General features: G+C 46.2%; 2 protein-coding genes across 2 annotated transcripts; one reads left to right on the forward strand and one right to left on the reverse strand.

Moving 5' to 3' along the window:
* Positions 1 to 41: 41 nt before the first annotated feature.
* Positions 42 to 17,426, reverse strand: LOC143344501 (uncharacterized). The gene is made up of 5 exons (XM_076770616.1): positions 17,369 to 17,426; positions 15,316 to 16,460; positions 14,494 to 14,736; positions 7,734 to 8,030; positions 42 to 7,675 (listed from the first exon to the last, which is right to left on the reverse strand). Exons 1-5 carry the CDS (start codon positions 17,424 to 17,426, stop codon positions 5,270 to 5,272), a joined length of 4,149 nt encoding a protein of 1,382 aa, XP_076626731.1. The 3' UTR covers positions 42 to 5,269.
* Positions 17,427 to 21,434: 4,008 nt separating this feature from the next.
* LOC143345121 (uncharacterized) lies at positions 21,435 to 23,231 on the forward strand. Its single transcript, XM_076771945.1, has 4 exons — positions 21,435 to 22,093; positions 22,174 to 22,442; positions 22,628 to 22,758; positions 22,886 to 23,231. Exons 1-4 carry the CDS (start codon positions 21,931 to 21,933, stop codon positions 23,076 to 23,078), a joined length of 756 nt encoding a protein of 251 aa, XP_076628060.1. The 5' UTR covers positions 21,435 to 21,930; the 3' UTR covers positions 23,079 to 23,231.
* The last annotated feature ends 104 nt before the right edge of the window (positions 23,232 to 23,335 follow it).

Below are 23,335 nucleotides of genomic sequence, written 5' to 3' on the forward strand. Positions count from 1 at the left end.
TAAATGATTACGTCGTTGTCGTGGATTTTCAAACTTACATTTATTTTAACAAATCAACATTGACCTCATATTTACGGGTTGTATACTGCATTTTGTTGCACAGGTAATGCATCACTCTATTATGCAAGATCTATGTGTCCTGCAACGCATGGCATTGTCTTGGGATTATTTGACAAAAATCAAATAGATCGGGGACGGGGGAGACTGAGTATCGACAGTACTCTAATTGGGACTAGAGAAATTTGACTAGAAAAAATCGGCGGTTGATCTTTCTCGTGTAATAATAATAATACTAAATATGTAGTATTTAATAGGAATGATCGGAATAATTCTCCAAGTGATGGTAATAGTTCTCGGAATCATAATAAACATGATATTAGTGATAATGATAATAATAATAATAATAATAATAATAATAATAATAATAAATAGCAATAATAAGAAGCACAACGTAACAATAATGAGGGACATATATAACAAATCGATCACATTCGAATACAGTACACACTACGAATCGTCGTGAACAGGTTCATATCGCCACTTTGTTTTTTTTTGTTCATTTAATGATTTTAGCGCTATATACGTACTGATCACGGTCACTCGATCTCTCGATTACACGATACATGGAATGAGACTGCTAATTATTCAACATGAAGGCTCCTAAAACCATTCTTGTACCGCGAAACGAATTTCCTCGGGATTAAAGTACTTATTAATTACATCGTCGGGTATGTGTGAATGTATTGTATCGTATCGCGAATACGAGCGCGCGCGCGTGTGTGTGTGTATACAATACATGTATATTTATATTATATGTACTGTTTCACCATCATTTTATGTATGCGCGTGCGTGTGTATATGTGTTTGTATGCGTATGTAACCCAGGTGGTTTTCATTAACTATATACTTTGGCTTCGTCTGTTTTCTTAAATTTTTCATTCTCTTCGGTTTTACGCTAATGGCAGCACAGACACAATGTTTTTTTTTCTTATTTTTCGTTTTTACACCGTATAGCATTTTAACGTGCCCGTGTGTTTCTTCTTATAGAAATAACGCGTTACGAATCACTTTTTAATCTCTCGTTTAACGCACGTTCAGAGGCTCTCTTGCGCGCGTGAACCGTTCAAACCGGTCGCAGTTCCGGATGATAATTACACAATTAATACATTATGCTATGTATACTACTTTATACAGTACGCAATGTAACGCCAGAATTAATTATTGTATGCACTACGAAGGAAAGAACCTATATGTATATGTGTATGTATACGTGTGTACGCTCGAGAAGAAACGAATCGCTAGCGTTATGCAGTACGACTTTAATACAAGTATGTACTGTGTCTTCGATCTCTTACCTTTTCTCTTTCCGTTCTCTTTGGTTAAGGTTTTACTTGCCGTACGACCATCGAGCGTCGAAACAACGAACGTTCGTAAATCTTTCTCTGTTTCTTCTCAGTTGAAAAAAGAAAGATGTTCGAACGTTCGTCGTTTCGACGCTCGTCCGATTTTGGCCTAAAGTAGTACTGTTCACAATTAGCAGTGGCACTTGATCCACTTGGTTTGCAGTTATTATATATGTACATGTAACTTAAGTATATTCGGAACAAAATCAACTGGCCACTCAGAGTTACTGAAAGACACTGTTCCCACCGGATCGTCCGGTTATTCCCACCGCTCTAGTTTTCATACGATTCGCAGTGAGAAAATCGGCTTTGATCGGCTAGTTCATTTTTTTCGGACTATAGTCGATAGCACATTGCGTGCACGTGTCCCAGGCAAAGACCATACAGCGTACAATGGGCACGAATGCCTCGCAAGAGTTCCAACCGTGAACAGCACTGATTCAGAACGATTACGCGACACGGTTCGCGCGGAGAAACAAGTGCAACGTTGCACTGGATCGAAAATGCGTCCTTTTTTTATACGCGTACGATTCGTTGATGCGACGTCGGGACGCGCACGCGTCTGATCTCGAGAAACTTTCGATCAAGAGACGATCTGCTTTGCTTTACAAGTATCGTGTGCAGCTATAGCGTTCGAAATATATAAATAATAAATGCAACGACAGCCTTTTCTCGGCAAATACTCACGAATGTATCCGTAAGTAAAACGACTAATACTAATATTACCGTCCTTAAGTAGCGAGACGAGAGTATAAAGTAATTCGTACGAAACAAGAGAGTTTCAACGTCTAGAATAATCTCCATTCAAAGTGTTTGGGGAGTGATACACACGCGCGTGTGTGTGTGTGTGTGTGTTTGTATGTATGTATGTATCTATGATGAGTGTGCAAAGTAGGTGGAAAGTTTTGGAGCCTTCGGGGGAAGTAAATCGGGTACCTTCGAAGCGCTATATTATTCGCTATAGCGATTTATGCTAGAATTAATCCTAAAAGTCGAACGAAGAAGAAGATCGTGCGCCTCGCTCCGTTCTCGAGATCAAACGCAGCCTCCGTAGCTGCGACGAAACAAAGATAGATTGTTAGTCTCGAGATAAATTAGCAACTAATTTTGAATAGATCGTCGATCGAATGCAATTAATGGCGCGATAATTCTGCAAGCTGCCCCTTTCTACCCCCACCCCATTTATGCGAGAATCTTTTGTACGCTATGCAACGATAAAATCAGACGCTCATTACGTTAGATATTTTTATCTGCTTCCCCTATAGTTTCTTTCTTTGTTCGTTTTCACCGTTAAAACACAGCACTTTCTAGAAAACATTAACCAGTTCGAGATCACGCCGAAACATGCCGGAAATAAAAAGAAGCTTTCTTTCGTCTCGTCGTTGATATTGTCACCTTTGTCGATTATTCGTTTCAATGCTATCATTATTTCGCTCTCTCGGTTTCTTTCTCTCCTACGGTTCCTTACTTTACGGTTTTTCATTGGAAAATAATTTCTATCTGTGTGAATTTTCACTTTCTTATGTTTTTATATCATTTTTTTTGTTCGTCTCTGTGAAGAAGAGCGCCGAGCCGCGCGAATATGAAACGGAAAATCGGGACCGAACGTTGTTCTAGTATTCGGTTTTTCTTTCGTACGGTGAATTCGATCGAGTGTTGATCGAGTAGCTTTTCCTTTCGTGGCGTGGGAGTTTGCGAGGGGTATTTGACACGAGACAACATCGAGAAACCGCGAGAGTAAACGAACGGTTGAATAAAAACCGGATCCAGAGTAAACGAGCACAAGTCTCGAGTTTCTTACACCATCTTGAGAAAATCGTACGTCCTTCCCTCGTTATTTTTTACATTTTTGGCAAATTCGAATCACGAGATTGCGCGCGTATCGCGAAACTAGCGCTCGAGATGTTCTCGCCTCGTAACTTGGAATTACAGCTATCGTACCGTTAAATGTGAAAAATATGTACAAAATTCTGCGGCGTCGATGCTCGAAGTACATATATCGCGTTAGCAACGATGCTATATCGTCGTTTACGTTCTCTCCAGTTTCGCACGCATTACATACTTTCTCCTTCTTCGTAAAAGTAACATACGTGGTGCACGTTTCGGGAAGATGATGGTGTATGTGTGACGTGGACTTGTATGTGTATACATGTACATATGTAGATCGTGATAGGTTCCAAGTACTAATTAGTTGGTATTGCACGGATCGAACATGACCGGGATGCGTTCGATTAATCGAAATACAAAACAGACTTTTAAATCGTGGCTTCCTCCGCTCGAAGAAACGTCCGAATTTCCCCGACAATAATATCAAAAATCTAAAACGATCGAGTATCGCGACTGAAAGCCGGCAAGAGATCGGCAGGGACACGTGTACAGAGAGCGTGCGTGTACACGCATGTATGTATACAGTACTCGAAAATCCGACGAGTCTTAAAATTATCGTCCGCTGGGAAACTTGGCAAAGAATCGCGTGCTAGCAAATCAATCGGACAGAGGCAGACACGGTAAACCGAAAACTTGCTAACTAAAACTGTTAATCGGTACGTACATGGAGCCGTAGATCAACGTAAATAACTCGCGTTCTTTCGCTTAACCTTAGTACCCCATCCTTAATTGGCTATTCGATCAGCTATACCGTAATCTTAATTAATATTGCACGCACCGGCACACGAGGGCTGCTAAATGGTCATTTACCTAAGTCGCCAGATAACGGCCCTTTTACTCACGAAACAACTTAATTTATGCGTATGTACGAGACTCGCGAACGATCGATCCCGAGGGAATCTATTCCTTACGCGACTATCGTCCCGATGAAACAGAAAGGAATCGTAACAAAGGTTACCGAGCCCCGACGATTCATCGAACGAACTTTGGTTCCTCTTGTCCATGGAACGGGACACGACCAACTTATTCTTTTAGAATTTTCTTCACAGTATACTTTAATCGTATCATTCGTTCTCTCTTGCTAGCCATTCCGGTTTCACACTCGTTCTCTAGTCAGCAACATGCAAACTGTACAGTTCCTCTTATTTTCTTCGGTATTTTTCTTTCTCTTTTTGTTATTTTTTTTTTCATTTTTTTTTCTTAATATCAGCTACGCTTAAGAACTAAGCTCGTATTATTATCATTAAGTTGATGTATCTTTAAGTCGAATATTACATTTTCTGAACGTTATCGGCTATCTTTAATATAAACACGCTACGCAAACTGTGCCACGTCGTCGTTGCGAGGCTAGACGACGCTATGTTGAGCTGTACTCTCTTCGATATTCTCGGTGTTGCCGAAAAAGTTCAGTGTTGAGCCGAATACTGTTCTTTCTGCAGCGTCACAAACGCGCACATTTTATTATCGACTCGGTGTAATCGGTCCTCGAACCCGCGTTTCGACTATCGCGCGTCCCCTCGACATCTTCCTCTCTTTTAGAAACGAATCGTTGACTCTTGGAAACCTAACGTCTGCTCTTCCCGTGTGTTGAAATTTCAATTTTCTAGGGAAACGAAGCGCGTTCTTGTTTCTTCGTTTCGTTCATCGTGTTTCGTAGATCAGACCGAGTCAGTCACGATACTCGAGATCGCGACGGAAACCCGCACCGTCGATTATCCTCCACCTTGGTTCGCTCTTATGAATCACGGTCTCTCTGCGATTCGTAGCGTCCCTATCGTCAGCGCATACGTCAGATATACGTAGAAATGCGAATTGGCTCAGAGACGAAAATAATTCTGGCGGTCGCGCGTCTCCCCGTTCTACGCCGGTACAAAATATCTAAGCGAGCTAACTATGATCACCCCTTCGCAACGAAGGGAATAAACTAATTATAAAATACCTTCGCTCGATTTTGAGTACCGTCAATAATTCAGCCCCCGCTAAACCGTGGTGACGTACTCCCTTAACTCGGTTGCTTCGGACGACAAGCTGTCGTTAGCGAACCAAGGGTCTTCGTATTTCGGCGCCTCCTCGCTGCGGGCTCGGTTCGGCGCGCGCGGCCGTTCCCGAGTACGCATACGCGGCACCTCTTCGCTCAATGATCTCTTGGTAATTCCCATCGTGACGGGGACCTCCAACAGAGCCTTCGATCTGATCAACTGTGGCCTCTGGCGAGTCTTGGGCTCTTCGCTCGCGGCTCGAACGATCACCGTAGGCGGCGCGAGTCTGTCGTCGTTCTGATGCCCGCTCTCCGATCTAGCTCTGAAGACCTTCTTCTTCGACAAACCGCGAACTTTCGCGATGCTCTTTCTCTGAACCGGCGGCGCGGGAGGCTGCGGCGAGTACTGCTGCTGCTGTTGGGACCTTTGCCTCTTCACGGGCGAAGCTGGAACGAGAGGCGACCAAATGGGCGGGGACAGGTCCGTCGGAGACTGGACTCTGGGCGGCGTTCGTTCCGGCGACTCGTCCTTCCAACCGCCCTGGTAAATCGGGAACGCGGAAACCTGGTTCAGAATTCTCCAGCGAAAGTCTTCGTCGTCGCTTCTGCAGGGTGTCGCTTCCGGAGGTGGATGGTGAGTGGGCGTCACGTTGTGAAAAGGCGACCAAGACTTGGATTCTTCGGGTTCTTGAACGGCGAAACTACCACCGCCGCCACCACCACCGGCCGTCGGCGAACCGTCGTACGGACTCCATTTGATCTCGCTGATGTGCTTCGGCTCGCGTTTCTTCACCCCCATCGTTGGCAAAGGGGAAGCGTCCTCGTACGGGGCCCATTTCGCGTCCGTAATGGTGATCTCGGGGGATATCAGTCGACGGACGATTCTGTTTTCCAGTTTGGTTATCTGACGGGGATCCGGTTCCGGTGACATGCTCCTTCGGATACTGTACTTGGGTCGTTCTTTCAGACTTTTGCTCTTGAACCCTTCCGTAGAGTCCTGGCTTCTCCATCTCGACTTTTTGTCCTCCACGGGCAGAGAGAAGTGTGGTTTCATCGCCCACTTGGATCGAGCCCTTTTCCCTTCGTCCGGACTGATCACTTTTTCCTTGCCGCCCCATTTCTTCGACGTTTGACTGTCGACTCTCGCGTGAGATCGTTCCAGCTTAGGTCGGTCCCTGAGTCTCTCGGTCTTGGCCGGTCTGCTGTCCTCGCTGGCATGCTTCTTCAGTTCCGGCTTCTCCGTAGCAGGCGCGACTGCCTCTTCGGTACGTTCCACGTTCAACGACGCAGAATAGTACAGCTTCCTCTCCGGTTCTTGGATCTTTGGTTTCTCCGGTTCCGTTTGCACTTTGGTGTCCGGCGACGGTATCGGTGGCGGTGCCGGTAGCGGCGCCGGTAGCGGCGCTGGTAGCGACGCCGGTGGCGAGGGTGACAGGACCTTCGATTTCGGACAAGTGCATCGTGGCTTTGGGTTGGGCAACACTTCCGGTACCTGAAGCCATCTGGCCTCTCTGGCCATTCTCGTGTCGTCGCTGCTGTGCTTTCTCAGATCGTGCATCGGCGTCTGCAAGTAATCCGGTTTCACCGACCACTTGTCCGTTTCCGCGCTGTGGTGCTTCCTCAGATCGCCTCGTTGTACGTCGTGGGATTTCTTCTCCTCGGGCGTCAAACTGTGACAGCTGCATTTCGTTCTCTTTGCCAGGTCTAGGTCGGTGTGGGACGTGTGCAGAGCCCAGCGAAACTCGGTTCCCTCGCTGGTGCGTCTCTTTAGATCCCAGATCGCGTCGTCCGGAGACAGAAAGCTCCCGTCGGACCATCTGGTCTCGGTGCTTCGGTACTTTCGGAGATCCCCGCGTTCTTTCTCCCTCTCTCTGTCTCGGTCGACAACGGCGGCGTCGATCGTGTCGCACCTGCACGTTTTCTGAGAGGTGGGCGTTCTTTGCGACTCGAGAGGCGCTGGCTCGATCGCGTCCAAATCTTTGATCGTCAGGAAGATCTCTTCCCGTCGCCTTTGCCCGCAGGACGGGCATCGTCCGCTCGGCTCTCCGTCGTCGCGGCTAGGTCGATGATGGTGACGATGATGATGATGATGATGATGGTGGTGCTGCTGCTGCTGCTGCTGCTGCTGCTGACGAGGCTGTCGATGCAACGTCGAGGTTGAGGTCGATGCAGAGGGGTCATGCTGCGAGGGCAGCCCCTCGTCGTCGCGACGGCCGTCGTCAGAGTGTCGTGACGTCGCAGCCGTGCCTGGCGATGCGCACCAGCAGGTGTGTGTAGCTCCGTCAAGCCGCCTTGGTGGGTACCGCGACTCCGGAGACGACGAGGCTCCGCTCAAGCCCGGTACCAGGCAGACTACCTCGTTCGCCGGCTCCACAGGCCTGTTGTTGTTCAATCTTAGTTTCACTCGCTCCTCTACGTTACCCCTATATTACGCCTATTTAAATAATTACTCGCGATACCTGTACCTTCAGCTCGGTGAAAATCTCCGTGAAGAATCCCGGTTCGCTGTTGATTCGTAGCATCTCGGAGCTCAGTCGATTCACGATCAGCAAACATCTATCCCAGAACTTGTCTTTGTTATCCTCGATGAGGAACGGTTTCAGGGGATAGCTGATCTCGTTGCCCATGTAACTGTAGCTCAAATACAGGCAGGTCAACACCGTCGCATGAAGTTCCTCCTCGGAAGCCTCGTCTCCGTCGACTAGCTCTCTCACCAGCATATAAACGAACACAACGTTGGCGGGATTGATGAACGGGATGTCCTGTGAAAAAATCACGATCGTTACAACCTATTCCGAACCTATTTCAATCGCGGAACAGTCGTTCCACCAAATCTCTTCGCAACCTTAATGTTATATGTTTACTATAAAATAGTCGATCGTAATAATCTTGACGGATAGTGTTGCGGTCAATCTCTGACGTATAAGAGAGACCAAGTGCTTCTTCTTATTTCACAGCATATACATATATGTATGTAGACGATATTCATCGACGAGCAGAAAGCATGACTCACGCGCGGTGTCGCGTTACCATAAGCGAGGTATACCAGTAGGCCTTACATTCGATGTACATACTTGATGAAGACCAAGGAGGTACGATTAATGAGATACATTCGCCGAAAAGTTTAGACACCCCCCTGATTTGTAATAAATATGTTCGACGGTGTCCGGAAATATTGTTTAATACTTATTTGTAAGCTTTCGCTTCATATTTAATAGGGGAGATCGTCGAAGAAGCAGTTTCACCGTCTCGTTTCCGACATTCCGACACGTGTCCTTTATCGACGGCTTTGCTCGCGTCCGGTCTCCTTGCTCCAGAAACCGAGTCCTCCGAGTCATTAGCGAATTAGGACACGGCACGTAGGTCGATCTAGCCCGAGAGAGGCTAGAGGCAAAGTGCATTGGCTCGTGGAGTACACCTAGCTACATGCAGCTTGTGTAGTGGCTTTAACGGGCGTACAAAGGCGTCGCCGCTGGCCGTGTGGGTGCATTTATTGCCGTCACCTTTAATACACTTATCTTGCGTGTACATCTAATTTGTACTCGCACAGGGATACGCCTATCTCTATTATCGGAACACCGGCAACGCATGCTCTTCTAGCCACGAATGCCCGTGGAAAATTCTGTTGTTGAAATGTTCGCTTTCGAGAAACAACTCTTGGTTCTCTTGCATCCTAGTCAATTGCACCAAGATAGTAAGAGACACAGTCGCCTGGGTTGTGTGTTAACGATAACTGCGAAGACTCGGTACGAGTGGCTCGATGGCAAATGTCCGATATTTGTCCAATACGTGGAGTCGATGAATGACAAGTATGCAAGACTTGGTCGATACGACTCACAAGGGAAGGATCTCTCCATCTCTCTGACTTTGATTTCATTTACCTTAAAGTTAACGCAAGTAAGGATAGAATTTCGGTAGTGATGCAATTACGCCGAACGGTAAACGATAATTGAAAGGTACGATGCTCGATCAGAGGCTTAGGCTTTCTTCGACCGCGGGGGGTTTATCCATACACGGAGCCGTACGGATGCGGTTTCTTGCACATGTGGGCGCATTAACGGAGAGACCCCGCGGTGACCCGGGAAGGATCGATGCTCCGGATGCGTTTTCTCGCTTGTCAGGTATTTTGCTGGTCGTTCCATCATCCTCGCGTACGCGTCCTCCCTTGTTAGCCAGCTTTTTAACGCGCATTACGCGGTGCAAAGTGTTCTCACGGCTGGATGCCTTCAGATGCGATCAGGAACGTCCAGAAATATCTAGGGACGTCGACACTTGGAGCTACTGACGTTATAGTTGGATAAAAAGGCACTCGTCGAGTCTGGTACTAGGTAAAATTAACGCTAGACTTACCAAGGTGGGTGAAAATTACTTATTTCGTCGTTTATCACAACGATTACCCCTTTGAATAATTACGCGTGGCTGTGCATATTTTGCACCTTGACTTGCAATCGAGAAAAGGAACTCTGTGGAAAGCAACTTGCTGGGAGTAACGGTAAATCTCGCTAAAAAGGAGTTTTGTTAGAGGTAACGTAAAAAATGGGAAGGAAACAGAGTTTCGGTGACGAACGAGTTACGAAACACAGGTGATATAATTAGCTTGGTTATTTCTGGTTTCCAGGGCAGATAATAGCTTTCGATGTTAATTGTGCGCGAGGGCGCGCTTTATTGTCGCACGACGGGAAAAACGGCCGCAAAGGAGCATTTATTTATAAAATAAAGTCCTCGTTGAGGCATGTGCTGATACGTACGACGTTCGTGGAGTTTCCACGTGTCTTGACCGGCTCTACAGAGCCACTTGGTCGGGTGTAACACGGGCTTGTAAGGCCTTCGAGGGTTGGAAAACGAGCGATAGAGAGACCAGCCGATACAACGTCAAGCCGTGTATATTCATCCGGTCGATATCTGGCTGGGGTGAGCGGCCTGCACCCCAATGGCGCTTTGTAGTCGCGTTTTTCTGCGGCTTATCGAAGATTCAGCGTTTCTAATTAAATTCTCGAGACTCTGCCTTGGTAGAAGGGACGAACAGCTTCTAATTCGGCTATCTAGGATCTTCTAAGTAGATGCTTTTGGCTCAAATCAACCCCGATCCATATTTATCCGGAGAAATTTCTTCCGGAAATCTCGACTCTAACGCAGGTGTAAACTTTTCAGCAACTACTTGATCCCAATTAACATTTTTACACGGCTGATTGCATCGGAGATCGAAAGATAATCTGGGGATGAACCGCCACGAGCCCACGGAATTTGGAATTGTGTTATTTGGCTTCGTTATTGACAAGAACAACTATCTTACACGTGTTCTTCTTCATTTCTGACTGGACACGAGGCACGCGGGAAACGATTCCATCATGTATGGTTTCTCTTTAACGGGATTCGCCACAATGACGTTCAAGCTTGTTCTATTTACCGTCTAGACGAAGTGGATTAACGTTCTCGGTTAAACGGTCTCTACGTGTTGCTCCTTGCTGTATATCCAAGAAACGTTAAACACGTTTTAGAACACGCGCGAGTCTTTAGACGCAATCTTTATACGACAGATCGAATCGATATTAAAGCGACGTCGCGTCGTTCGATTACGACGTCGAAATTAGTTCAGGTTGCGTCAGAAACGTTTCTTTTCTGTTTTAGAACGACATTAGGGAGCTGTCGCGCGAGTTCCAATAACCTCGTGTCACCGTCACAACTTTGACAACATTTTAAGCGAAAGTAGATTACGTAATTCGAAGCGAAATACTGTCGCGTTACGGATAGAAACCAAAGTTAGTTGACTAAATCGGATTCAGGGGATAGTCGTCTGTACTAAATCCGATAAACATGGAAACAACGTCAAGAGTCAGAGTTCTGGAAGGTTCTGGCAACGCTGACCGAAATTCATCGATTCTATATTTTTCGCACCAAATCGTGTAATTGCTTCAATTGGAAAGATTTAGTTTTTCATGTATGCCTAGAAAGGCAAGGATATCGCATAGAACCGATACGCGTTTGCGCGTTCATATTTATCGTTTACTTTAGATTATTTTCGAAGGAAGCACGTTCGACGAACGGACGTCGTGTTCGTGAAATCAGTCGATACCACCGGCGAGAATGTGTTTCTTAAACGAGCTACCGCGCCGCGTGTGTCATCCTTGACTGATTAGATTTCAGCACGTGCGCGATCGATTTGCGGTTCTCTGCCGTGGCGCGGAAACCTCGAAGTGCGAAAGAAGAGTAATTTTCTGTCGGTCGCTTCTTTATGTTACGCGTAACCTTGCACGAAACTCACACGAAAGGGCATTGGAAACGTCGAGCGTGAACACGGCATTAGCGAATCGATCGAGACCTGTCGACATTGTCCATCGTTTCCAAATCAGTGTTCAAATTTCATTTATTTTTCCGTATTCGCTGTAAAAGAATGCAATTTTTTAGGCGATTGCGATCAGCACTTTGGTGTCCGTCGTTATTATGTGCGGCACTAGACGTCGAATTAAGTGGCGTCTACAAGGAGAAGCGGTGACAAGCATGACGGAATATTATTCCGGGGCATCTGATTGTCCCAGTTGCGTCAAAGACATCGTGAATCGCGAGTAATTATGCAAGAATTGTCCACGTAAAGCGTTCCGAACTTTCTAAAACCGGAACAACGTATCTTGCTGGTGTTTTAAATTAAATTAAGAAAAGAGCATTGAATCTTCAACTGGAGGATTTTTAGTTTAGTACGTACGGTGAACGGAGAGACATTCGATAATATCTAAAAATGTATAGTACCTCCCCCCGGCACTTGGCGTATCGAAGCTGTAATTTAAAAAAAAAATGATTCAGGTTTCTACTCGCCCAAACGTCTTTCGAGCGCAGAAAGATCGGGAGTTCGGGAAGAGGTCGTCTCCCCTTTGCAATTAAACTCGAAGGGTGAACGTACGATGCCCCCGCATATTTCTACACTCTCCCGAAGGGTGGTTTTGCGATGTTGCCGCTAACGCACGTGACCCCATAGGCGAACCCCCGCGCACAGTTTCCTCGGTGCCGCGCGTATTTTCTGCTGCAACCCCTATCGACTCTCATCGTTGTCTACATATAATTAACCGCTTGTTCCAATTTCTAGCAAGAAAAAAAATAAATTTATATAAATTTGTACTAGATGGGGAGAAGAAAATATGGGGACAAGCCGAGCAAATCGCGTTCGAATCGTTCGTGCTTGGCATCTTGCTGTAAAAACTGATTTAAAGGAAAAGATAATTCCAAGAATTTCAAAATACATACGTTTACGCAACCCAGAGGGAATATTCGCGATTTAAGAACAGTGGAGAGATACCCTTAGAAAATGAATTTTCCCCAAAGGTTCGTACCAGAAAGCCATGGAGTGGTTAACGTTCGAGGGCTAGTAGGAATTGGGGGTTGAAAGACAGGGTGGCTTCGGCGATGATCGCTAAAGAGGCGAAATCCGCGGCTCTGCACAGTACATTTGCCTACATCGTGCACGTGCACTCACCGAGACGAATAAACACACGTACGTATACCCCTTATTATCTAACTCGGCGCGTGGGTGTACGCAGTTATAGAAGGGCTACTTTTGCTCCTAGACTCGATTATAGCGATACGCTGCTCTTGACTAACAACGTTTTCGCGAGATGCGTTCATTGTTTGTAGTTGTTGGAATTGCAACTACGACGAACGGTGTAATTAAACCTTATAAATCACTATAAGGAAAGAAATGCAATACCATTAACGTTGGAAAATAATCTGTTGCTCGTTGAAAGCTCTAAGGAGACTACGTTGGCTGAATCGGTGCTTTAGTTTTCAAGATCAACGTAGAGTCACGCAAGTCTGTCGGAGTCGTTCAAACTCTCAACGATTTTCACTACGGCTTGGTGTACCGATCGATCTAGTTTAAATAGAAATTGCCACGCAGCCGTCTCATCGTAATTTACGAACGTAGGAAGAAAGGAAACGGATCGCTCAGAAATCGTAGTCGTTCTTTCAACATGGAACGATAACCATACACATTACGTGTAGCATAAAGTGCAATTAAAATTGGTAACAATAAAAAAAAACAGTAAAATCTTATGTATATGTACTATGCTCGAACAGAACTACCGATTATTTTGTACGATTTAATAGGATTTGTCTGGCCCGTCTGCCCATTATTCGGTCATTCTACTTGCACCGATGTCCGACTTTCAAAGATCATTTTCCCTGGAAACGAAGCCTCGTACGAACAAATTTTATTCTACTCGAATATACCACGATGAGACACGGTTACATAATATACATATATTATATGTAATATTATCGTGGCAAGTGTAATCAGATTACGTTTTGAGCAACTCTGCCTGAAATGCATAGATACGAGAAGCCCAAGAAAAGTTGGTTCGCAAACTAAAGAATTACCGTCGAAAGGTCGAGAAAGAAAAAAAAAAAGAGAGGAACGTGATCGTTTAAAATTACCTCGTTGATTGGTGCGATAACCGATAGACCGTCGTTTTACTAGGTAACGTAGCGACGGAAACGTCATCGATGACGGTGAACCACGTCCCATAAAGGGTAAATATCGTTTTCGTAGGCGAAACGTCGCATCGTTAGCTTTCTATGAAAAGCGGTATTCGCAACGCGTGACTACTCGTCAACCGGTTGATCGATAATGACCTTCGTAGTTGCAACTGAAAAGGGACAGCGCGAAGAAATTGCACGAGTGTCATTCATCGTGATAAGCGTACTCTATTATCAATGAATTTTAAAGGATATTTCTAATCGACAGAGATCTAAAAGAGTACGAAATGCGCGTCGATTGCTGGTTTATAGAAAAATCATTCTACTATTGTGTCCCATCGGTTACTGTTTTTCCGTCTAGTATTTGACGCCTCGGTGAAAAGGGGACAGAGTCAGAAAGGTGGAAAAACGATTCGGACCCGAGTCGAACAATAACTGGAACTTGGATCGTTCCTTTTTACCGCCAAGAGAAACGAAACTTGGATGACGGAGGTCGATTGGCGAGCCGCGATAGAGACCATAAAATTTGCATAACCCGCAACCGCGGCGCGCAGCATATTAGCATAAACGCGAAATTCGCTAGTGAAATCGAAACGAGTTCGTAGGAAAACCGCGAGTCATCGCCGGTTGATCGATCGCCTTCCTCATTTTTTAAAGTACACGTCGTTTGGCCAAGAAACTGGAGTTTTTTGGCGAATTTTATTACGATCGTACGGGGGATACCTGTATCGTTTAGTAGGAAAAACAGAATACGAGGCTTACCTGCCAGCCCTGAAGCAGCAGGTACCTGTCCACGGTCCTCAGCCACATGACTGCATCGCCAGCTTGGAAGTCTCTTAACCGTGTGCATTTCCTATGGAGGAAGACGCCGAGGCACTTGAGCAATTCCGAGGTCGAGGCTTGGATTACGATTTTCCTTGGCCCAGGGGGTAAGGGCTTCTGAACGAGTTTCTCGCACGTCGGGTTGTACGTGGTGTGATTGTTGTTCAACGCCGGTGGTTTCGTCTGCGACAGCGATGATATTTCAAATTAACCTTTACGAAACCACATCTTTTCATAGAGAAAAGATTCTATAGACAGTAGGGGGTGGGAGACGACATGTTATTTTAATCGGTACGAAGTTTGGTTTTCGTTTCGAACGTTGGACAAAACGGCCCAGCCCTTCCCTGGATAGTCGAGTCCGTTCCTTGAAAATGTTTGCGAGGGTGAAAGGTACGCGAAAACGCAAAAGAAAACACAACGGCGATCGATACGCTTTCGATCGTATCCGGGGTCAAAGCACCTTGGACACTCTTCGCGCGAGACTTCCGAGGCTACTTGGCGGACACTTGGACGAAAATGGGCCACTGCTAGTCGCATTCGTCGCCTAGACGTTTTCCTTGCGAATCAGTTACAACTACAAACTTTCACGTTATAACGCCCTATACGTCTCTACTTTGATATACCTAAATTCATGGACGGCGAACCATCTTAACGAGTTCAACTCTGAATTCTATTATTCGGTCGTGAGGTAGATGCAACTATCTGCCTAAACAAACACGTCGATCACGAAGGTAGAAAATGTAAAACGACGACAAAGCTCACCTGTGGCGTTTGTATGTTTTTGTTCTTGTCAACGATCGGTATGTTTTCGAGCGGTTGCCTGAAAGCGATATTCTTGTTCTTGTTGTCGAATTTTTTCTTGTTGTTGTTCGCTGTGCTGAACCGCTTCCACGAGAGAGCGTTTATAAACAACGAATGTTTTTTCACATTCTTTTCGAGCGCGATCTTCTCCGAGATGATCCTAGCGTTGTCGTTGTTATTGAGATTGATATTGTTGTTCTGTAACGAATTATTGTTCGTAGACGGGTGACTCGTGGGTGGCGCCGGCGCCACTGTAGCCACTCCGCTCTTGTTCTCGCGATTCTTCGCGTTGTTCAGCTGCTCGTAATTGAAATTGTTGAGCGTGAAATCGGCGGGATGCTGATGTCCGGGCGGCGGATACGCCGAACCCCGTCTATCGCGCGGACTGAACGACAACACCGTACCCATGGTGTTGGATCGGTGTTCCTGTTGTTGTTGTTGTTGTTGTTGTTGTTGTTGTTGTTGCAGCGGCGCGGGCTCTTGCTGCGAATGTTGTTGTTGCAACGACGGTTGCTGCGTCTGCGTTGCCTGATGCGTAGGGTTCTGGAGTTGTCGGGTCGCGTTTTGAACCGGGGGCGCAGGATTCTGGGTCTGGTGAGTCGGATTCACAGATTGGTTACCAGAATTCGAACCTTGATGGCCGGGATTTTGACGATGACTCGGGTTTTGGGTCTGTTGGAGAGAGTTCTGTCGGTCGGCTGGGTTCTGGGCCTGATGACCGGGGTTAAAAGAGTCCGAGATCTGCTCGTGGGCCCGACGAGCCGGATTTTGTGTTTGCTGGGACGTAGTGGACGGAGGTCTCGGTGGACTCGGACTGGCGACGCGTTGCGGTGGTGGCGGGGGTGCTCGTGGAACCGAGGATTCCCTCGGGGGTCCCGTCAGCGGGGTCGCATCCCCTGGCTCGACGGCCTCCTCCACGACGGGACCCACCACCTCGCTCAGCCGACCTCCCAGCCTGCTGATTTCTACCTTCGAGCAAAATGACCCTGCCCCTCCTCCTTTGCTTGCTTGCTCGGACCTTATGGGCTCTGTTCCCTGTCGTTCCCTTGATTCGGCGACTTGGAACCACGACCGTGCACCCGCCGACTTTCGTCGCGATCGATGGACTAGCAACTAACAACTAACAACTTCACCAAAAGATACACAAACTAGACGCGCACGCTTCTCGAAATCTACAGACGACGCTTCTCCGTCGAATCGCGGGGGGTTTCTTTTGCGAGGTGCCAGTCACGAGGGAAAATGTCGTCGATGCGTGGAGAAGATGTCGGTCGTTGTGCAAAATGGCGACAGATCGATGTTTCACCGCCCTCCGTCTCTCGGAGGGAGGACGAACCAGGTGAACGAAAATACAGAACCGAGTGCTCGAGGCTACCTCATCGGATATATCCGTTTTCTCCTCCCTCGTTGTTTAGAAAGGATAACATGCACCCCTTCCCCGCGAATCTTCTTTCACGCGATCGTTCGAAACAACCTCGGGGCTGCACCAGCACTTTCGATGCACTCTCGCAGCACACCGATATACAATATCACTTGGTTAATATTTTCTTCCGCGTGGGTTTCTCGACTCGGTGGATCTCGCACCAGCGAAACTGTGCGATCGATTAATAAAAAGAAACCGTCGACGTTTAGATAATCCGTCTTTAGAAATACTCAACGCGATGCACCTAACACAGAGCGAGCCGAGGAGTCGTGTCCTCTGGTCGGTTCGTGCAGAAATGTGCTCGTCGACCCTCGATACGTGCACGCTCGCGACACACACGGGTTCCGTCAGATTGTTGACAACACGAAGATTGGTGCGTTCGCCACACACACACAGAGGGAGAGTGAGTCGGAAACGGTCGCGTCTCGCGCGGCGGGCTTCAGTTCGTATCTGCTGCTCCCGTCTTCGCCGACGTCGCCGTCGCCGTGTCCTCGTCCTCCTCGGCGTCGTCGTCGGCGTCGTCGTCGTCGTCGTCGTCGTCGTCGTCGCCGTCGTCGTCGCCGTCGTCGTCGTTGTCGCTCGTTCGGTCTCTACGTTTGCGTTTCTCCACCGCCGCTTTCTCTGCAACCAACCAACACTTAGCACGCCCCATCCCTGTTATCGGTGCGCGCGCAATCGTTCGATAAACGCGCAACGTCGATTCCACGGGGGTGGAAAAAGAGAGAAGAACAAGAGTACGGAGAAGGGTGAAGCGCTACCGCTTCGAAGGTGAAACGAAGAGAGGGTAGTCAGGCCGCATACGCCCAAACTTTTCTTCCTTTCTCGTCGTCTCTTAGACACTCGGTCCCCGCAGCCTCCGACGATCCGTTTCTTCCTGCGATTTACGAATCGCGTACACGCATACCCCTACCCTACTTTCCCCGCTCCACTCTCCACCCTTACGCGAATGTTTGGCCGGAAGTGACTGCAAGACCTGAACGTAGGTCGTGATTTTACCGTGCGTAGAACCGAGCTTCGCGTGGGGGTTGCTTCCCGTTATGCGGTTTTCATCTCAACGGACAATTTTATCACTCGGCTCGCGAGATCCGGACCTCTGTTTCTCGTGCCGCGAGTTCGCGGGTACTCGTTTCTCGCTGGTTTTTCATGGAACGGATCAGCCAGCTCCTGTCTAAACAGTGCTTAATGCTACGCGTTTACTACAAGTTACACGACTCGTCGATATTCTTCTCAGCAATTTACATTGAATTTCATCGATACAAATATGTATTCTGATTAAAACATGTGTTTTAAATCTAGCATTAAAAATGAAAACTTTACGAGAATACGTAATAATAACAAACAGCTGAAACTTTTGTTTCCCATTTCTTCGTAACTGGTATCTTACGAACGGATCGGATCGAAGACTACCGGGGGCGTGGTATCGACATTACGTACGCGATAATATATTTTCGATTATATAATATAATTTCCTTTTGCGACGATCAGAGTAATATTTATTTATAGTCGATGGGGAAACCCTTTGATACGATAAGAATGCAAAGAGACGATACAAGGGTGACTCATTTGAATCGACCCACTGGAATATCTATGAAACTGTTGACGATGCAAACAAATGTTTCGCGTAAAAGTCGAACGGTTACGTTTGCATCTAAATGCAGTTTAGTCGACCGTCAGCGCGGTGGAATTATCAGCGGATTAAGTTGACCGAACGAGAACGAAGAAAGAACGAGAAAGATCAAGAAGGCGGAAGGGGTTAGTCTCCATCGATTAGCGCGGCAATTAACGTTCCATTTAACAACGGGGTGAAACGAGGCGACATTCGCGTTACGATACAATACGGAAAGTCGAACAGGGAAAAAATAGAATTTACAACGAGAGCATGGCATTTTCGCGATAGTAATTATCGAGGATGCACGTGGTTCCGTAGGTTGATCGGATCGTTTCGCGACGAACGCTCGTCCCGTTAATTTAGGAGGAGGACGCGGTCATCGCTGAAGCGCTCGGGAAGTTCCGAGTGCTAGGACGCGCGATATTAAACCAAGTGCGTCGTTCCGCATATTAAACGCGTTCTGCGGTGACTCTCGGCGAACCATTGCCCCCGGAAACGAAACGAAAAAGCACGGGCTCGCGCGTTCATGAGCAAAAAAAAAAAAACACCGTGCATCGTCACGGTTTGCCGCGAAAAATCAAATTTTGTCGCGTTCCTAGACCTATTCCTACCAATGGTTATTGCTTTTATCCTATAAATATAGCAGCAAGGAAATAAAGAAGTTAAAGCGCGCAACGTATGCACACAAAGTGATCCAAGATTCCGAGAAGAAGGTAAACAAGTCGACACGGAGGTGGAATCATCGAGAGATCTCTTGGCTCTAAAGGATTTTCCAAGCCGATTGATTCGAATAGGTCCTCGGAGATTCTCTGCCATTTCGCGACGTAACATGATCGGAATTACGCTCGAGAAGCCTTAAGATTCTACTTTAAATGTTCGATACCACTATCGAGATTTTTAATTCGATACCACCGTCAAAGAATATGACGTTATTATATTATTAACCGTTGGAATACTTTTTCTAGCCACTGTATTTTTTAATGTAACGAACAACGGGTCGATGGTTGTCGCGATAGTCGTTTAATCCGTCAAAAAAAACACGAACTGGTTGCGTGTCAGCAAATAGTAGACCTCCCGGGCGGATCAAACGCGATACGAAGAACCCTCCAATTAATTAGGCGGCCCACACATGGACTCAAGTTCCACAAAAAAAGGGAATATTTCTTGGATTCGGACTTTAACAAGCAGGAGCCTAACGTCAGGTAGTTTCGGGGAAAGAGAATACCGTATAGAATATTTTATTTTATGGTCGTCCGTATTGAGGCGCGACTCAAAGCCACGACCAACGGCGTCGGCGTCGGCGTCATCCGTCGCGATAAAGAGCTGCTAACGAAGTTCTGATTGCGGGTCAGGCCGTTTCGATTGGATCGTGATAAAAAGGGGGAAAAAATCAGGCAGCAAGGTGTTCGGCCGGAGGGCGGTGTCGCTGTAAAAGCCAGCTAAAAATATAATGTTCGCTCGCGTCGCGTTGGCGTGAAACCGCATGGCTCGTTCACGCGCCGTGTCTATCGATGTGACCCCGATACGTAGTCAGCTCTAAAAAAATAACGCTGCCTTTTATTGTTCCCGATAAACTGGCAACGTCCGAGACGAATTATCTCGATGGTCCTCTCGACGCCAGACTGTCTCTTTTGTGTAAAGAGACGAGTTGCACGTCGAAGGACGTTCGTTTACGATTCAACACGCATGACGCGGTCAACATTGTCAAATGACCAGTATCCAGCTAGGAACCTTGTCCGTTTTAAAGAATAGCAACTAAGCTTTGGTGGCAATAAGACGTTAATGCGACACAGCGAGTCAAAGATTACTGTAGTCTTAAATATTTGTATGTTTGACATTCAGTACTATATCGACTTTCGACACCGACGACATTATACGGATATTCCGTATAAAAATACGATGTTAACCTTTCTACCTTCTCTACTCTTCCACCCACAATAAAAATTATTGTCACTACATTATATCTCCCTCGAAGCGATAAAACCTTCGCAAGCAACGCTTCTTCGTATTATTTGAAATAACCAAGATAGTCGAGTGACCTGATTTTAGCAAAGTCTGTATTTTGGCAAACGCGGTAAACAATTATTTGTCCATCGCAAATTACTATTTCCGTACTAATCGTTTAGGAAAACAATTGCGAGTAATTGTCAAAGTATCGTAGGCGATTTTTTGCGACGTTTCCTCGAAATATTGCGAGGTCGAGTTTCACCTTCGCACGGTCTATAAAAAAATGTAACATGCAGTAGCTATTTATAATCCAGGGTACATAGACGTTCCATTTTCCAGGTTGGTTTAAAAGAAGCGCAGTCCAAGGATATCGTGCGCTCCGCTGGCCGGGGGAAACGTATCATCTAGGGTAGAAGCTTCGTCGTGAGAATAATTAACATTGATAAAAATGATTAGGAAGTAATTTTAGATAACGCGTTGATCGATTAGGCAATTAAAACTATTCCAATCGGTTCGGTTTCTTTCGTTCTTTCAAAAAAGCATTCCAAGGTAGTTGATATCGCGTGAATCTCGCGAAAGGGAAATTTCTTAGTCTCGATCGTCGTTTCCTGCTACGAGAAGCAAACAGAAATATCGAGTAGAAGCTGACGAACTTGTAAACCGATAAAGGACGGCTTAACTTGGCCGAGAGAAAATGATAGCGGCGTCGAAACAGCTGACAAACCGTAAAACGAGCGGCCAGCCAGCCAGCCAGACAGAGCGAAGAACATCATCCCCTTTAGAAGGGCTCCAGACAGACGAACCCTCCAGGCAACGGCCCTCTGTCCCCTCCTCGTTACCGTCGACCACCGTCCCATCGTCATAGCAACCCCTTGGATTCAGCAGCCAGCCTAACCAACCGATTTGCCCACCCTCCGCCCCCCTCCCTTCTTCGAACATTTACATCAAACACGCTTTTCCCTTCTTTACGTGTTGGAAATCAGGCAACCCTTTGTTCTGCGAGAGCACGCCCCCACGCGCAATGCGTGCATATGAACCATCTTTGCTTTGGCGCCATGTGATTACAAGTTAGATAGACGTTGCGATATTTATAACGAACGATAAAACAAGTCATTTAGGATCCCTTGATAGTGTTAACGTATCACAAGTTTCTTTTTTCTGTTCGGTCAACTTAGGGAAGGGAAAGTTCGTAGGAGAATACCGCGTAGCGGTTCCTCCGTGCATGAAATCACATCGCGAGATACCGAAGCAAAAGATTCGTCTACGACACGGTGAACCGACTCCGACGGCCATTATGGTATCTACGGGGACAGTTTACAAGCTATTTAGAGAATAGAGTGGGTCTGACGTTTCTATCGTAGAGACCGTAGCTCAGCGAGTCGAATAATGCGACCATAATTTCTCAAATTGGTCGCATTTTTTTCACCGACTCGTTTGGATCGAAACGACGACGTCACGAAGCCTTTCGTCACGATTATATCCATGGTGTATCTTCATTTTTTTGTCAGTCGCGCGTCGCGATTCGTTCGTTCCTCTGCAAAGAGAAAGAACGAGTGTAGTGAATCTAATAATTATAAGCGAACAAGATCATCGAAAGAAAATGCTCCTTCTACCGATCGTAAGTACGTTTGCAGTTTTGATCGCCGCTCAAGATACAACATCTATGGTATTTCCGTCTGCAAGAAATGATTCTGCTTTGGAATTGCCGGGCAGACTCGAACCCGCACGACCTTTAATCGTACCGACCAACCATTTTCTCTCCGGTAAAGTTTTGCGTTTGTTGCGCTGATTATTAACCAAGAGAAATAACTGTCGAGTTTTTAATCGCGGTCGCGTATTTTAGTGCCTCAGCGAACATTCATCGACCACAGAAACGACTTTCCGTACGTTTACGATCATCCGCATTTCGGATATCCGGTGGCGCATTCCATCGACCACTCGGTCGGACCATCGTCGAAGCAGCTCGTGATCGTCAGTTTCATTGGTTTGTTATTACTATTTGCGATAATACAGAATACGATAGCGGTTGTGAAACGAAGAGATATCCCGACGGACGTGTTGTCGGCTAGAGAGAAGAGAGACCTTTACACCGCCCACAACTTTCATTCCGTTGTAAGATAATTTCATTTTTATTTGTCGTCTGTTTCCCTACGTTGTAGGGTTTGTCCGTTCGCTACAAATAAATAAATAAATATCGTTATTATTATTATTATATGTATACAAAGTTATAATTTTTAACGCGATGAATCCTTCATTCTGTTTTTCGAGACAAATTTACTTGTATTTGTTGTCTCCAGAGCTCGGAACAGGAAGCTATTCTTAACGACGATGCCAGAGTACGTTGCATACAGAGGACGGTCTGCTTTGAAAATCGAAAACTTTCGAAAGCGTTTGGCGTCGTCGGCAAGATACTAGCAAAGTATTTGACGTGAGTTCCATTGGTATTGTCATCCAGAGTGGTTTTCGTTGTAATAAATTTAATATTGCAAAGGAATACTTACGTAAAAAAATATCGTTTCTCGAGGAAAATTGTAAAAATGGTCGTACCGTTTCAGACGTTCCATCGGTAAAACCCTGAAATCGACTTCCGGGTGGGATCGTCTGGTGGAGGATGCAGGCGAGGCTGGGATTCGTAACGAGGATTGCGACGTGCTATACAGGGATTGCAAATACCCAGCGTCTTCAAATTTTGGGGATGTAACAGGACGAGCTTCAAGACTGTCTAAAATTCATAATAATAAAAAATAATAATAATAATAATAATAATAATAATAATAGTAACAAATATTTTACTAACGAATAACGAAAATAAAATATTTTCTCTGGTAGCAGTTAATAGTTTACGTTGAATTCAAAAAAATTGTTGCGTCGAATATTCTACAAGTTTTTCAATAAACTTTACGAAAATTCGAACGATGTATATGTATACCGAATACAGGTTACGTTGAAGCGAATCAAAGGGCCGGCGGAACGTAGGATCGAGCGTTCGACAAATAATAATGCGG

The sequence above is a fragment of the Colletes latitarsis genome, chromosome 8, assembly GCF_051014445.1.
Source record: "Colletes latitarsis isolate SP2378_abdomen chromosome 8, iyColLati1, whole genome shotgun sequence".
Taxonomy (NCBI): Eukaryota; Metazoa; Arthropoda; class Insecta; order Hymenoptera; family Colletidae; genus Colletes; species Colletes latitarsis.

Bases quoted from the DNA above. Each gene is read 5' to 3' on its own strand.
- LOC143344501 (XM_076770616.1), bottom strand. From the start codon at position 17,426: ATGGGGCGTGCTAAGTGTTGGTTGGTTGCAGAGAAAGCGGCGGTGGAG. The intron at 16,461-17,368 runs GTAGAGACCGAA...GTTAGTTGCTAG, and splicing joins GGCGGTGGAGAAACGCAAAC to TCCATCGATCGCGACGAAAG. The intron at 7,676-7,733 runs GTACAGGTATCG...AACGTAGAGGAG, and splicing joins AGATTTTCACCGAGCTGAAG to CGAGTGAAACTAAGATTGAA.
- LOC143345121 (XM_076771945.1), top strand. From the start codon at position 21,931: ATGCTCCTTCTACCGATCGTAAGTACGTTTGCAGTTTTGATCGCCGCT. The intron at 22,094-22,173 runs GTAAAGTTTTGC...CGCGTATTTTAG, and splicing joins GACCAACCATTTTCTCTCCG to TGCCTCAGCGAACATTCATC. The intron at 22,759-22,885 runs GTGAGTTCCATT...GTACCGTTTCAG, and splicing joins ATACTAGCAAAGTATTTGAC to ACGTTCCATCGGTAAAACCC.